Source organism: Pseudopodoces humilis, chromosome 5 (genome assembly GCF_049639895.1).
Source record: "Pseudopodoces humilis isolate 2021_Gansu_Grassland_sample_001 chromosome 5, ASM4963989v1, whole genome shotgun sequence".
NCBI lineage: Eukaryota > Metazoa > Chordata > Aves > Passeriformes > Paridae > Pseudopodoces > Pseudopodoces humilis.
In genome coordinates, this window is record NC_142204.1 from 66,463,624 (window position 1) to 66,476,176 (window position 12,553).

At 40.9% G+C, this 12,553-nt stretch overlaps 1 protein-coding gene across 4 annotated transcripts in view; it reads left to right on the top strand.

The window, feature by feature from the left end:
• FRMD4A (FERM domain containing 4A) overlaps positions 1-12,553 on the top strand; it is a 356,654-nt gene that overhangs the window by 285,160 nt on the left and 58,941 nt on the right. For all 4 annotated transcript variants that reach the window (XM_088055158.1, XM_014255213.2, XM_014255212.2 and 1 more), the window contains exons 7-8: positions 1,329-1,351; positions 8,685-8,768. In XM_088055158.1, coding sequence (XP_087911284.1) covers positions 1,329-1,351; positions 8,685-8,768 — 107 coding nt within the window. The remainder of the gene's footprint in view (positions 1-1,328; positions 1,352-8,684; positions 8,769-12,553) is intronic.

Consider the following 12,553-nt stretch of genomic DNA (forward strand, 5'->3'; position numbering starts at 1 on the left):
GAAAACAGTCAAAACGAGCCACACCTTTGTTTGCCTGTAACCAGAAACTACTACAACCTGTGCTTGTGACAGGATCCAAGGAAAACAAAAAGAATTATACTGCATTTTGCTCTACTTCTTGATGCAGCATTTAGGTCAAAGCACTGAATTATGAAGAATATACCCTACAAAATTGATTTTACATTTAGTATGCTCACACCCATGAAGGCTGGATCATATCCTTTGGGCTTTGTTCTGTGTTGAGCTGTAATCATGACGTGCTCAAAGACTCCTTCCTATGAACCAGAGAAGCACTTATCTGCCATTCAGTTCACTTAGAGGGAAATGGAAAGATAGCAAAGGTCTGTCAGAACTCAAGTGATTTATTCTGTAGCCCTGTTTCAAATTGTTTTATTACCAGAACAAATTAAAGTACTACCAGAGCTCTGAACTTTACCCCAGCCTCAGGACTGAAACACCACTGGACGTGGGCTGGCAGGTTTTGTGGGTAGATGAATGGATGCAAAGACAAAAGACCTGAATACAAAGCCCAGTCCTTTTGGCAGTGGAAACTCCCTCACTGCACAAATTACGTTCTTGCACTGTGCTTTCTGTGTAGCTGGTGGTAAATGAGGTGCTTTAGCATGAATCATATGAAAGGCATATTGTCTGTGGTAAATGGAATATGCAAAATGTGTTCTAAATCTATTGTGGAGGGCACTCACCAGATTTTGAGGATTCTCCAGGTGTGCAGTAAGACTAATCTAACTACTGTAGTGAAACATTATACAACCCTTTAACATCAGGCTGTAGTGGTATTAAATAGAAGTATTTAGATGTACAAGTAACGGAGTAAAATATTCCCCTAGACATCCAGCAAGGAGTTAGAGAAACCTGTGTTTTGCATCCACTTGAAAGCTGACAGTGAGCAAGCTTTTTGAAAGTCTATGTACTAGAAAATGACCAGAGTATTTGTAAAAAAGTCAGGGGACTTACAGTCTCAGAGGCTGCAAAGCCAGTGAGACTTCAGAGATTTTCTAGTAATGTAGCACCCAAAATTTCTTATTTACTGGCATAATTTCCTGTAGCATCTTAGGTATCCACAGCAGAAAGAGGAATCTTCTGGCCCTTTGTTCAATCTTTTGTTTGTTAATCTGCCCAACTCACTGTATCATGGCACTTGACATTGGATCCCGGTTCCAAAAAATGCATGAGGAATCAATTAGAACAGGAAATTGCTGCTAAATTAATTTTGCAAATGGAAAATCTTGGACAGCCTTTTCTTGTCTTTTTTTTTTTTCTTTTTCTTTTTAATTATATATTTTTAATTTCTCTTCCTTGTTTTACAGGAGGCAAAGGGAGATTTTTCAAGGTAGGTGAACTTAAAAAGTTTTTGCCATTGTGTGATGTGAGAATAAATCTGGTAAAATTCTTGTGTGAGACATGCAACTCAGTAGCTGTATAGCAACAGGATTGCTCCTATTAGCAATGCAACTATGTGTGCATTGCTAACAAAGGCATCATGTTTTCTGACATAATTTCTTCACCAAACACAGCCTTTGACCGGAGCATGCCTTGCAAACAGCATTGTTTGTGATTTTGTTGTTGACAAATCTCATTATGTGGTCATGAAGTTCAGGAAATAGACTAGTCTTTGGAAGGAAATTGCTAAGGAAATTACTCTAAAATCACTGTTATATCACAGATCCTGCTAGAGGCAACATTAGCATTCCATCACTAATTGAGATTTCTGTTTAAATTTGGACAGTTCTCAAAATCACAGATTTGATAATTGGTTTTGTTGAACTTCTGCTATCCCTTGAGCCAGATCTTCAGACTTACTGTAAGAAATTCAATGAGGTGACTGTACTTAGTGTTTCAGAAGAATGTTAATGAAATGCCCAAGAATTTTCCTGTAAGTGGACTGTGTCTGTGATTTATGCATTAAGCAATAATAAGCAACCAAAGGTCAGGGGGTTGTTTGGTGTCTCATGTGAGAAATGTGAAAGTTCTTAGTGTGATGTTCAAGAGAACTGATGATGCTAAAAATTTTGTATAGTCCATATTTTACTTTTGTTGACCTGAATGTGAGTTCAGATGGAGGACCACAGTATCCATGAAAGTTAGTTTCAGAGAAGGAAAGAAGTGGGCAGTGGGATTGAATTGTCAGGTGAGCCTAAAGAGTTGTCTTAATTTTGTCAGTATTGCAATACACTGAAAAATGACTGAAAGGCTGTGAAGAGCAATGCACTGAAATGATGGGAGGCCATGAAGAACAGGCAGGTTCCACTTTCTGATGGATTGGAACTTCTAGCCAGCTAAAATGGTGACAAATCAGTGAAAAGGAATTGCATTGTAGATATCTCCTGCCCATCATGGAATCTGATATGACATAAGGCAGCCCTTGCTAAAAGGAAGTTTAAGCTCTGCCTTATCATTTCTCAAAACCTTACTGAACTTGCAAAATCCTGACAGGCATTTGACCACAGAGACAGAAAGCCAGTCTTGCTTCATTTTTCAGTTCTGCCTGATTTGGAATAACTTGGCTATCAGCGCTGTTTATTTAGGGGGTACTGGAGTGCATGTGGCTCTGACTTTTCAGTTTGGTTTTCAATGCACTGACAAGTATTCAGTTCAGAAGAGTTGTGCCAAGCAAAGTTTTGCCATTTCAACCTGTGATAAACCACACTTGGTTTTGCTAAGAACAGTATTTGTTTCCCAGAATGTCTTGGTTATGGTGAAGACAGATTCGGAAAGTGTACATTCAGGCTACGAAACGCAAGACAGAAAGGTACCAGATAGCTCAGAGTAATAGCATTTTATCTTCAAGTACCTGTTTCCAGACCAGAAATGGAAACAGCTGGTGGAAAGTATCCACCTGCTAAAAGTTGTGTGATGTTCCTTGTAAAAGGAGTGGGTGAGTTTATCACAGTGTATTTCTCTAGGCCACAGAGAAATGAGGAATCTTCTCTGAGGGCACGGACGATAACTCAAGCCATGATGTTAACTGTTCCCACCACATGAGTGTGGCTGTCATCACCAGGCCCATTAAAACAGCTCTGAGTTCTTTCACCTGTGAATCGCAGTGGTTTGAAATGGAAGGGGGATTCATTACTTCCCAGTCAGGCAAACAAGGGTTGTCATAATAACAATTTGAGGGCACTGCCAGGAATCTTAATTTATAAATGGACTTTGGGGACAAAGCAATCTACCAGTTTGAGGCCTGTTCGTGGAGGAAGGTAGAAGAATGCTACCCTGACCCTCTATGGTCTAGAAGACTAATCATATCCCAGGGATATCTGTCCACCAGCTCCCATCTAATGTGCACTGACACAGATTTATGTGCTGGGTGAGATCCAGGTGCTACTGTAGTCAACATGAGGTTGTTGTGGTCAAGATTTTTGCCTGCCGAGATTTGTGGTTATCCTATCAACAGTGTAAAATCTGGCAGGCAAATCAAGCCTCAGGCCATCCAGAGGAACTGCAGATGAAGGCAAATGTTCTGATTTCTCTTAAGGATGAAGTTAGCTTCAGTGTCTGAAATTAGTTGATGCTGAAATATTGTTTAAAGTGGAAGTGGCAATTCTTTGAAACAGAGAAGCTTTGCAGTTGTGATTGTCTTGCTGCTCAGATTTAAAGATTATATGTTGTGCATGGCAGCATGTGTTGTGTGAAGGCTGAACTCTTGAACTCCTTTGTTTTTGAGATAATAATTTAATTCTAAAAGGTTGCATGCTTGGAACGCAGACTGCAGCTTTCCCACACCTGCCCTGTCTACTGCCACCATCAGATTTATAGCTTGTGAGAGTACAAGTTTCTCTCTGGCCCCAATCCAGAAAAGTGCATAAGAAAACAGAATCAATCTTACAAACTCTAACAGTCAGCTTTCTATCTCTGTGAACTGATACATCCTCGGTGACAGCAGCTCCCACTGCTGCTTTTGAGGAAATCATCCCATACCTCAGAATAATCACTGTGGTCAGAGTACTCCCTTTTCCTTTTCCGAAAAAGCAGCTTGTGTATTCAAGTACAGTCCTTTGGTAGGGTATAATCATGCATGAGTCTGTTATCACAGCTTCTTGTCACCCTGGGCATCACAGTGATTCCCAGGTTTTGCTAAGCCTGGGGAACACAGTCCAAGTCACCCTCACCTGTCTTGAAGTAAAATGCCAGTAAAAAACCCTGAGTTCCTGAACCTGTTTAGATCAACAAAGTATTTCTTAATGTTTGCTATGAGAGGTCTTATCCATCTCTTGGTTGATAAAGATTCAAGCAGAATGAGGTTTAAAATAAAAAGCTTTTCTTCTTAAGAAGTTCCTAGTCCTCTGCACTAAAGAAGAGCATTTTCATGATACTGAAAGAGAATGCCCAAATGCTTCAGCTGACAAGACTTAAACGTGTTCGTTTTTAGTCTGGAACATACCATTGAATTTCAGACAATCAGGTATCCCTGTTCATCTGAATTTCAGGTGGAACCAGACACTTAAGACTAGATCTATGCTTTTCAGTATTAGCTGCAAACATTTTGACTTCAAAGGCACAGAATTGCATATATAAAGTACTCTGCTAGTACCCTGCAGATGGGTCTAAAGGTTATTAGCTCAAAATAATCTTGTTTCTAGCTGGGAGCTGAGTCACATTTGGTTGGCAGAGCATGGGCAGAATGAATTTCAGTTCCTTAGATGGACACAAATCTAACAGGTGTGACATTCTTTAGGTCTACATAAAGGAATTACTAAGGCTACCCTGGCTAATTTGTGGGGGAATACAGCGTATAGTTAAAATAATTGAGATTTTCTTTTTCCCCCTAATTTAATCCTGCCAGATTGAAAGTCCAGTCCTAAAATCTCTGGAAAACTCACACCAGCTTTGTTTTTAAATGTTCATAATCCAGTTCTTTGGCCTAAAATGGCTTGTTTGTCAAAGCAGCAAGAAATGGCACATACTGATAATTTGTCCCTCAGTTTGGGGAAAGAAAAACCTCTGAGTAAAACAAAATCCTGGACCACTGCAGTTAGTTCCTCATTGCTAGATTTCTTCCAGTTAAACAATATGACACATTTCAAGTGAACTCTAAGTATCTCCCAGCAATATATGAAAGAATAACAAGGGAGAAAAGCTAACATCCAGCTTCCCGCTAGGCAGAATTCCACAATAATTTCAACGTTTGGGCAGATGGTAATGTAACATAGTTTCAGGCTTACTTTTCTTTCTGTGTAACCAACTGACATTTAACCAATTAGAATGTATTAAAGGGTTACAAAACCCAGGCTGCATTCTTAAAGCCTAATGGTGAAGATCCTAAACACTGTATTTTGAAAAGTACCATCTAATCTGAGAATCTCAGACTCTGCATTTCCTCCTGCATTCTACAGAATGAATTGCTATGCTGAGAAAGTTGGTAACTGTAACCTTCAGTTTTGTTTTGTTACTGATCATTGTTATTACACATGCTGGAAAATATATGGATTTCCTGAGACAACTGCATATGTAATCTTGCTCAAAATTATTTTAGACAATATGCAAAAATTTGTTTCTCACAAAATGTTTATGAACTTCTAGGCAGGCCTTTTGCCCCATGTGTAGATAAAGATACTAAGAATCACCACTAAGAGGTGGTGACTAATTTATTTGAACAAGACTCATTAAACAGGCAGTACCAGAACAAACCCAAGAAAAAGGAGTTCTGTTTTCTAGGTCCATTGTTAGTCTGGGCCTCTCTTCTGGCTTTCTAACCAGCTTTCAGGAACCCATGCAGATGGCTTTTCCAGTTCAGTTTTCATATTGTTATTCAGTCCTTTAAATATTACTATTTCCACCATAGGGAAAAAAAGAAGGAATAAAGTGGTCTAGGAGACACAGAGAAAGTGTGTTTGGAGCCTTTCCCCTGCATATTAATAGATCTGTACCCTAGACACCCTTCTGTATATATCAGCCTTGGAGGCTGGACACTTCCAAATATAAAATAAATGCAGCATAAGTGACCGGACTGAACAAACTTTCTAAATACAGTAATAAAATAAACACACTGAGATATTTCAATAGAAAGAGCATGAAGGGCAGTAAGGACAAAACCACTTGTGATCCTGCTGGAAACATTTTAAAAATTGAGGGTTTCAGTGTTTTAAAAGGATCCAAGAGGAAAGTGACCTCATGACCACTAGTTCAAATGCAATGTGTGTCTTTATTTTTTTCTTTTTTTGATTTGACATCTTTTTGGGAGTCTAAATTAATTTGTCTTGAGATGAGTCTTTCCAGAAGGCTTAGTGAATGCATGGACCACAGAATGAAATACCTTTTTGTTCCTGAAAGTGATTACCTGACATACATTTGGTGCTTTGAGGCTGTGAGGCACTATCCTTATGATATTTTCTAGGTGCTGAGCAGAAATGTTAATCCCACCCAACATCACTAAGAATATGTTTTTCTCTGATTCTTGAAAGACTTTATCACAGCACAGTGGTACTGTGCACCCCACTGACGTAAAAAACAGAGCTGACTGATGCTAGCTCTTTCTTTTATAGGAGCCATTACTGACTCAGAGTTTTTCCCAGACTCTCAGGGATCATTAGTCACCACTAATCTTGCCCAATTTGATAGATTTCTGGGCTCAGAAAGTCCCTGTTTGGAACTCACTCTGTGCTTTCCCAGAAAAGTTTTGGAACTCTCTCAACTTCCTTCTCTGAGCAGCCAGCCTCAAAAAATCTTCATTTGAGGGCAGTTACTGCTGCTTGTGCTCTGATTGTCCCAAGTTCTATTCTTTTTTCCCAGTTTCTTTCAAAATATCGAAAACCTCAGTAAGAGTTGAGTATGCACATGCTGTGGAGGAGACAGCTCTGGGCAATAAACTCTAAAAAGCAGCAACTTGTTTTCTAGGCTGTCAGTCACAGAACAGAGCATCCAGATCAGCAGATAACACAGAGCAGAGCAGCTTCATGTTCAGACTTGTGCAGATATTTACCTGCCATGGAAGAATAAATTTAAATAGTTTTTGAGCATTTGCACTTAGAAGAGAAGAGCTCTCTGACGGCCAAATGACCATGGGAATTGGGCAGGAGTGGGTGTTCAAACACCATCCAGAGCCTTTTGGCTCAGCATAGGAGGTGTTACAGAGTGGTTTTCCAAGTGCTTGAAATGGCAGTGGCTGTCTCAGTTCTTGTGTACTATTGAGCATATCTTCACTCTACAAAATTTGAGCCTAACTGAGATTTGGGCATCTCTCACAGATTTGTCCTGACTAGAAGTTTGGTCCTGCTTTAAAACTACTTAATTGATTGTCAAGGAACTACATAATTAATCATTAATAAATAATAAATAAAAAATAAAAAATAAGAAATAAGAAATAATTAATGTCTGTAGACATGCCCAAAATGCCTGCTCCAGGATTTATGTCAGGGGTTTACCCTATGGCCCAACCTAGCAATTAACCTGCAGACTCCAATTAAGACAAACCCACCTAGGTCTCAGGTAGAGCCTGCTGCTGGGATGTGCAAATGGAGAAATGCTGTGGGAAGATTTTTACAACTGAAGCAGTATCACCTCTCTACAAGTCAACATACAGACTATCCTAGAGACAAGGATGAAACCAGGGGTGATCTGAGATGTCCAAGAGCTCCTTGAGCCTTCAGCAAATGTCAGAATCTCTGGTCTACAGCCAGAGAGGTCAAGACTACCTGTATGCTTATCTACCAGCCCCATGGGGGAAGCCAGTGGGCTGAGAGATCTGTATGGGTATCTCTGGAGCCTCTGGAAGAGGTATCTCTCTCTGCAGCTCCAGGACAGCCACACTTTTGGGTAGGATAAAGGGAAGGATATAAAAGCTTGCTGGCAAGAAGTAAGCCAATAAACATGAATTCTCTGGCACTCCTCCATGTCCTGTCTAGCCCTCTTGGCTGTGTATTTCTACAATTTTAAAAATTAATAGCAGCACTGCCTTCCTTCCCAAGCCTTTAAGGCTTTTTTTTTTTTCCCTATGTGCCCACAATTCCATGTGTGTTTAAAAGTGGGAAGGGAGGCATTTGGGGTTTGTAGGAGAAAATCCCATGGTTTCATTTCATTTGTGAGAATCTGCCTCTCATTTCATGAGCTCTCTCTGCTCTCTGCTCACAATGATGCTGCTCCAGCTGGCCATTGTGGCCACTGGAGGTTGCAGGGAGAAGAATGGTAGTGAAGTGGTTGTGTAGGGAGGATTTGTGTAGCAGGACCCAAATTCAAAGTGGAGTCTTATCAGTGAAGATGTTATGCAAAGGACAGGTCACTGGGCAAGAGGTTAAGAAACAACCTGTGATGCTAAGAAAGCAAATTATTACCTTTTGCAGCAGTTTGTAAGGCATTAAATAAAGCTGCATTAGTTGCAGCTGATGAAAGCATCACTTTCTCTTCCCCTTGGTTTTTTTTTCCTATATGAACATGTCCGTAACACCCTGCTCAGTGACATGTAACATGGTGGCTTTTGTGTCCAGTCACTGGTAGGAAATGCTTCAACATAACCATCTGGGAGAGCTTCTCTCCAATTTTGATAATAGGGGGAAAAGTTAACTGGGCTGCCATAAAACAAATAAAGAGAGGAGAAAAAGGAAACCCCAGTGCCTTTTGTTAAGAAAGAACAGATGTAGAGCTGTAGCAGCCTGCCAGCTAGGTCAAGTCATATCAAATATTGTGGTTGTTTTCTTGTAGCCTGATCCTCCTTTTGAACTCTCTTTCAGCAATGAAGTTGTAAGGAATGAATTAAAGAAGCTGCCAGCCCTTCCAACACCAGCGCTGAAGGAGCATCCTTCCCTTGCTTACTGGTAATGTATCACTCTCCACAGTGTCTTGTGCAGGGCCTGCCTCTGGCAATGTGGTCTGAGAGTGGAACTGGGATGCAGAGATTCCTGCCTTCTGGCTCTGGGTCTGTCACTGACTGACTGCATGACTTAACACAAGTAGAACTACCATCCTGGGCCTCAGTTTCCCTATCTGCCAAATGCCTGGCCAAAAATCCACTGTAAGTGTGCAAATGTTCCGATGAAATCAAGAGGCCAAATGTGCCATTTACATTCACAGCACTTTGCATTTGTGGAAGAGTTTTCCCAGTTGGAAATGTCAATGTTTTGCACTGCCCTGTGTTAAGTGATTCAGTTTGATCTTGCAAGTCCACTCTGTATGGCACAGCTGAACTCATCTCCTTTTATATGAGTGTTTGGAGGAGGATGCTTGTTTGCTTTGTCTTTATTGCACTGAAAAATAAGCCTGGGGTAGGAGCAGGGTCACATTTAGATTTTACATGCCACACTCATACATTCTTTGTGCCACCCTGCACATCCCTTTTATCTGTGTAAATAGGAAAAAATTTGGAGAAAGACTATTCATTAAAGGGGAGATACTTCCACTCCATTTTCTGCTTCTTGCTCTTTCATGTTTACCTTTGAAGCATTAGGCTGTAAGCCTGGGGGTTGGATTGAACTTCTTTATCTGCTACTCTTTTAATTTCTGCATTTTGGTAATCTGAGGATGGCAGGGGGAAACAAATCAGTTTGTAGGCTATGATCTCAGTTCTCTTTGCCAAAAAGGTCATCCTCTTCTCTTAGCATGACAACAACAGTGGAATTAACTGTACCTAATGTCAAGTCATAGGCAAGCTCATCGTGAAGTCTCCTAATCACTTTCTGAGAATATAAGGAGAGATTCGGGGTCCCAGCTGAAATTAGGATCACTGACACAGTAACTGTAGATCATCACATTCTCCTGATGTTTCTCTCTAAGAACCAAATAAAATCTTCATGAAAAATGATAAATGTAGGCTGCCATTTCATTGCGGAAGAATGGTCTTCCTCTTAGGAGTATTTCTTTTTCCAAAAACTACTCCACATACACAAAAGCAGTACATTTCCAGGTGGCCTGGCTGATTGACAGACTGGGAGCTCAAGCAATCTCAAGAGGAGTGGTGGGAACAAGCAGGCATTGACAGGGAGGGCAAATCTGACCCTTCAGCAACAACATGGCCTAAGGTCATAATAAAGTGCCACGCAGTGAGAAGAGCTGTGTAAAATCCTCATGCTCAGAATATGAGTATTTGCATTTATACACAAAGTACAGCACTTGCAGCTGTACTTAATTTTGTGGGAGGTCTCATGTGACTGAGAACAGGTCACAGGTTGGGAAGGTGGTGTTGCCAATGGAGTAATAAAATCAGAGGCTACAGTCCTGTGACTCCCTTGTGATTTCATGTCAGTAACCAAGTCTCATAGACCTTTTCAACATTAATAGTTCATTATTTTTTAATGATACGTTTTTTCTAAACACTCTCTGAAACACTTAATGCTCTCAGGAAGCATCTGTTGGTGAATCGGACAAAAAGCCTCAAAAGTACAGATCAAACTTCAGTGATCTAAGGGAGCAGATTTTTAAAACTGTGTTCTCTGACACTTCTTCACATCACATATAGGTTATGTACTGGATGCAGATTTCATCTAAACATTTTCTGTGAGCAATCAGTTTTATTCTGCCCTTCTTCAGCATTAGCACAAGCAGTCACAAGTGAATATCCAACCTTGGAAAGGAACTTTTAAAACATTAAAGGTGGGATGGGTAATGGCTGTAGTTATTTTAAAACAGACAAACAAAAGAACTTTGTACTGTATTTTTATCAGCTGAAATGGATTAAGAGATAATGAAATGGATAATCAAGTAAATATTGTGATACCTTCGGCAAGATGATGTAAAAGACCTTCATAAAATAATACAACATTTCCATCACACACCATTAAAAAGCATCACCTGTTGCACCTATCAAATATTGTGAGACCTGTGGGATGAGTCCTGGATTTTTGGATCAGCACATTTTGTGCCTCTGATTCAATCTTCATGGAGTCTCCTGGTTCCATACCCTTGGTGTAGGCCTTTCCCTTCACTGTCATCTCTTGCAGCTTTCTCCAGGTTCAGAATAATCAGTTGCACATCTTGTTCCAAGCATCTTTTGGCTTCTCTGATTACTGATGAAGAAAGAAGGGGCTTTTTGGTGGTTTTGTTTGTGTTTCTTTTTCTTTTAAATGAAAGCTGAGCTTCTGGTCCTCCCACACAGTCCAGGAATTGAGGCCCTGAATTTTGATTTCTCTTGGCCATGCATGGAAACAAACTTGAAGCCAATCACAGAAACTGGAGAGAGCCTTTAGAACGTGTTAACTCATAGTGCTCCTTTCCAGACACTTGTCATTGCATTTTATCTCATTTCAGATCCTCCCTAACAAGCCAGCCCCATACTCAGTTGTCAGTAATAAGGCAAATAAAAGGTGCAACAACACAAAAGTGAATGCTAGATTGGTATTTTCAAAAGACCAGGGGAAGATGGACTTCTCCCAGGTTCCTACAGGCTTTGAATGCGAGCTTGTTTTTAGCAACCTGAAGCATCAGTGTTGCCAGAACACCCACCTCTGAAAATGTCAGTTGAAAATCACTGTTTAATGATTTTCTCTGCTTCAACACAAACCCGAGGCCCTGGTCCAGCTCTTGGTCCCTTGGCCTAAGAGGTGCTGGTGGCATCAGAGGGACAGCATACGACTGCAAATAAAGGCATTTATTCAATAACATAATTAAAATTGAAAAGTCATGTTTGAATAACACTAAGGAACAGCAATGAGTGGTCAGCTATTTAAAGCAGCTCAGTGTGCTGGGAGGAGAGGGAGGGAACAACTAACTTTGAAAATCTGGATCAGATGATGAGAAACTCAAGGCCTGCATTTGCTTGCAAGTTGTCTGCTGTCCAGTTCTATAAGCTGCTGGGACAGGAGGGATTTCTTGTTACTTCTAAAGATCTTTATCAGAGTTGTCTGCTGCAGGATATCATCCATGTATTCATTTCTGCAGCTTTGAGGGAAATGCTTTATGAGCTGGCAAACAGACAGCAGTGCTTCGGCAGCCTCTGTGTCTCTGTCTCCACATTAGTTAAGAAACCTCTGCCAGTCCTGCACTGTGAATGAGTTTCTGTGTCACCAATACAGCAACAAGGCAGAGCAGGGGGAGAGGAGATGTCAGCTGGTGGTCCCAGCAGTGTCCCAGCACTCTCCCAGCTGTCAATAGCAGCATGGCAGCTGCCTTGAGATGAACAGCTGAAATCTTAGGGGAGCACGTTTATAGGCTCTGCTAATGCTCCTTCTGACCCGTGAATGATTTTGCTTGTTTTCCCTGGCATGTGCTGGGCTTAACCCTCCAACCCAGAGCTGTAGGCAGAAAGCAACCTCTGTGCTGGATGATCCTTCTTGCACAGGGCAGTGGGATGCAAAAGGAAGTTCAGAGAGTTATCAGAGGAGGGACTGTCACACAGATTGTTCTGACTGTGAATGTTTTTCCAGTGTGGACACTGCTATCTGAGCTAGGTGCCCTCAGCTCCCTTTGCTGTCAGCAGAGAGAAGTACCAGTAACCTTCTCCCAAGGAATCTATCCAAAAGAGATTGGATGATTTGTGCTCTGGAGTACATATTTATTTCCCCAGTGATAAGGCCAGTGCTGCAGGAAGGTGAAAGGCCACAGATCCCATTCTTAAATATGGCTTGATTGATAATTGAGGCTTTATATTTTTTCTCCAAAGGAAAGAAGA